This window comes from Hyposmocoma kahamanoa, unplaced genomic scaffold (genome assembly GCF_003589595.1).
Source record: "Hyposmocoma kahamanoa isolate Upper Pololo Valley unplaced genomic scaffold, ASM358959v1 64, whole genome shotgun sequence".
Lineage (NCBI taxonomy): Eukaryota > Metazoa > Arthropoda > Insecta > Lepidoptera > Cosmopterigidae > Hyposmocoma > Hyposmocoma kahamanoa.
In genome coordinates, this window is record NW_020653852.1 from 264,288 (window position 1) to 268,577 (window position 4,290).

A 4,290-nucleotide genomic window follows, 5' to 3' on the forward strand; every position below is an offset into this window, starting at 1 on the left:
GAATAAATAAACGAGTAAATAAACAAGTAAATAAACGAATAAATAAACGAATAAATAAACGAATAAATAAACGAATAAATAAAGGAATAAATAAAGGAATAAATAAATGAATAAATAAATAAATAAATAAATTTGTTCACACATCGCTTTATATGAATAAGGCAGTGTGTTACCAGCCAGCTATTGCGTCACTCGTTCCCCGCGTTCACATACTTAGCACTAGAAAAATTTACTTTCACCACAATTTATTCTATTTTGTGTCGGGATTCATAGAAAGTATAATTATTTACATCAATCTTCGTTGATAATTTACTATTTTACGGGTAGTATTTAACCACTCACTAAAAAGCAAGTTTTTTCACAACCAAATGTGCCACTTCCCCAACAAAGTACTGATTACACATCAAAGTATGTACATCACAAGAAAATTAAATTAGCATTATCTACTAAAAATAATGCATAACATTTTATCGCAATGCATGTCTAACATCTAAATACATGTCTAATATTTCTGGCGGACAACAAACGTATGACCACAAATTTATGAGAAAAAACATATGTATTTCACTAAAAGGTACATCAGCCTATCGGAATGAAACACCATTTTATTTGACATAATGGTTTAATTCTACAATTTCTCCAAAACAATAAGATCAATAGTTATTTGTTCAACAAGAGAGCAAAGTCGTTTTTTGGTGCGAGTGCTGTTTTTGAGTCCTGAGCAAGCGAAAGATTCTATAGTTGAATCACGAGCGTAGCGAGTGATTCAGAATTAGAATCTTGAGCGAAGCGAGGGACTCAAAAATACGAGCTGCAAAATAACTTTGCTCTCGCGTGATACATACAACTTTTCACCTCAGCAGCGAGAACATATATATATACTAAAGGGACAAGTAATAAAAACACGTCATGAAAGCAAATGCATCATTGTATATTTACAAAAATACAGAATTTACAAAAAATTAAAAGTGGAACGTGAAGTTTGTACAATTCTGTAGATTAAACTAAATTATCATAGTATTAATTCGTATTTGTATTTCTCACATAATTTATCTTTTAGATGAATTGACGAGTTTCCGAACGTGCACTCGTTCAGCCATTTTGTGGGGGTCTACTATGTAGCTTAAATATCGAAGTACGAATAAACCATAATTTTCTTTTTCCTTTTTCTTGTAATGAAGTGAAAGGGACGGAGCGACTGATTTTGAAATATGTCGAATTTGTATTAGACCCCTTCGCATTAAATGACAAGTCTCCACTTAAAAAGCAAAAAGCCACTTTTTCTCACGGAGTGAGCAAAATAAGATTTTGCTCACTGATTTCACACAGCAAAATAGCCTTGTTCGAGCTGCTGAGGTGAAAAAAAAATTGCACACAAACATTGCTACAAAGTCTACCGCTTGAAAATCGTAGTATTTTTTTGTATTTGCAAGTAAAGGCTCAATTTATTTCAAATATTATGAATTGCTTAGAAGAAAATCAGCTCCAAAGCTTAAAATAAAAAAGCAAAAATAACTTTTATAACCTTTGCCCAGCAGTGGGATATAATAAGTTAATAAAACAAACTTTTATTGAATTATTAATTCGCGTCTTGATTTCGCAGGACGTTCATGCTTACTTTTCTGTCCGATTAGAACATGTTTGACGTCTGCTGGTGGTACCACATACATAATATATTATAAGGTTGTTTTATTTGTAGTGAAATATTTTTTTTAGATGTGAAAGTTATTTGAATTTTAAACATAATTTTATGTGTATTTAGTTTCCTGATATGCACTCAAACATTTTCCTTATTTCAGTAGTATTCTAAAAGCCTAACTGCAAAGCCATACGACACAACTACTACTTCAGGGTTCCCAATAAACAGTTATCAAAACAACAGATACGAAAATCGAAACCCATTCCGATCTGATCCAAATCAGTATTCAAAATGGATGATACGATAAAACATTTTATTCGATAAACAGTTGGTATAAATAAATCTATTTTCAGATTGTACGTATAGACTGGCGACGATGGAGCTCTTCCTGGTTTTGGTGTTGCTCGGAGTGGCAGCAGCGGTGCCCGCGGAACACCAATATGCCAACAGGGAAAGGTAATTTAATTATTCCTATCGTTTGGAACATTCATACAAAAATGAAGTCTATCGACCAGCGGAAGTTGACACCAATGTACGTGTCCATTTTGCTAGACCACAGAACAAACAGTGCTTATTTCAAAGACATGTACACATGTCTTAAAAGTTTGGAAGTTTCGGGTTAAGAAATAAAATGTCAATATTATAATCTCGTTTTGCTGCCAGGTATTACCACGAGGCCATCGGCATCAAAGAAGCTGCGCGCATCAAGGCAGCCGAAGAAACCACCGACTACACCGATACTAGAATCATCGGAGGCCTTTATTCTGAGCTAGGAGAATTCCCGTACATGGTGAGATAAAAAATAAAACAAAACGAAAAGTTGCGACCATATTTTCGCTAACAATGGCGAATTCAACATCAAAAACAACTTTGCAGGAGCATTTTGGCTTGCCCTGCAAACGTCTCATTGCCCGCGCACATTTCGACGGATAAACAACAACGAGTACAATCTGCGTCGTCGCTATATATGTATATACCACGGTTTCTTGCGAAAACAAAAAGTTTTCGTTCGCACCTGGCATCGTACAAAACATAATTATGTTACTTTCGCAACTGGTTACGAACCACCGGTTTCGTACGCGGCGGAAGGGGTGGAGAATGGCCAGACGGGGGTCACCTCGTCGTCAGATGTGCGAAAGGCTGCTGCCAGCAGATGGAAGCTAGGGTCCGAACGAAATGGCGCACATTGGGAGAGGTCTATGTCCAGCAGTGGACTGCGATAGGCTCAAGATGATGATGATGATAAAACAAAACTACTGTACAAATTGTTTGTTATTACGATAGCGACCATCCTCTGTTGCACCCAATGTTGCACCTTTATACTAATATGAATTAATTACGAAGTGTGATTACATACCATTTAAAAACTTAGGGTGGGCTGGTAATCTCCCTACAAAGCGGAGCCACTTCCGTGTGCGGGTCCGCCATGCTTACCAACACTCGAGCCGTCACAGCGGCTCACTGCTGGTGGGACGGAGGGAACCTGGCTACTATGTTCACCGTTGTATATGGATCCCTTACTCTATTCAGTGGAGGTGTAAGGGTCGATACTAGAGACGTGAGTTGGTTTCCTTTAATTCTGTTGCAAAAATAGAGTTCGATTCGATTCCCCCGCTGTCCAGCCTTTGCTGTCAGATATTCGGGATTTTTAATTGTCTAATGGGTTTCATTGCCGTTGTTTCGCGGAATCTTTGTAAATGTCGCATCACGTAGAGAAAGTATTCTCATTCTCATTCTCATTACATTTATGCGCTTTCAACATCTGTAGCTGGTTGGTTGAAAACAGTGATAATCGCGTGTAACGTCCGCGACACGGTTGCGGTCGCTTACTTTTCAAGTAAATCATTTTGTCGTTAGCTCACGCCTTTCACTGACGTCTCATTGGCGCTGAGCACTTTTTTCTTTTTTCTTTGATACAAACACGCGCTAATAGTACCGCTATAATACAAACAAAATGCCGATTAGAATCTTTGAACCGAAACAGTAACCACCATTGGACAAATAATAAATTTTACACAATTTCTTAAACTGTTGACATTCTTGTACCAAATTTCTTTTTAGCACGACCCACCACTAAGATTCAGGTAGTACTTAGTAGGTTAATAATATTAATAATAGGTTTTTATTAAAGACAGCAAAGGTCCACTCGTCAGTTTTACAGAAGTCTTTAATTAAATTTATTCATGTAAACGACTCGAAGGTATTCCGTGGCCCCGGCAGTAGCCAATTTGTCTGCATGAATCAACTAGCAGAGCAGACCAGACAAACCGGACACTAAATTAAGCACTGAATGCGTACAGGAGTCGAATGATAGTCGAGAATGTGTTGTGTGTCTCTTATATAAAGGACTATGTTGAAATAATGAAGCATTGCTTAATTACCTTATAGACTATTTAACACCAAAACCGGAGATGATTTAACTTGACAACTTATTTAGTTTAAACCTTCTTCGTGAACATGTACACTAAGTAGATACTGTAAGCTTGAGCGTAGCTTAGGATGCATAGCGAGAGGTACTTTTGTAAATATAAACTGGGATAATCTTCAAAACTTGCCTTATTGCACTTTTCTACATATTTTCTGCCTAGGGTACATTACGAACTATCAAGATGTTCTATTCTTTCTATTTCATTTTTTCAAACACATTCTAA

The 4,290-nt window shown here is 36.8% G+C and overlaps 1 protein-coding gene across 1 annotated transcript in view; it reads left to right on the plus strand.

Moving 5' to 3' along the window:
- Positions 1-1,984: 1,984 nt before the first annotated feature.
- The window catches only part of LOC113230648 (collagenase-like), a 5,095-nt gene continuing 2,789 nt past the window's right edge, over positions 1,985-4,290 (plus strand). Inside the window, exons 1-3 of the mRNA XM_026464653.1 lie at positions 1,985-2,095; positions 2,303-2,429; positions 3,012-3,197. Coding sequence (XP_026320438.1) covers positions 2,016-2,095; positions 2,303-2,429; positions 3,012-3,197 — 393 coding nt within the window. The 5' untranslated portion in view covers positions 1,985-2,015. The remainder of the gene's footprint in view (positions 2,096-2,302; positions 2,430-3,011; positions 3,198-4,290) is intronic.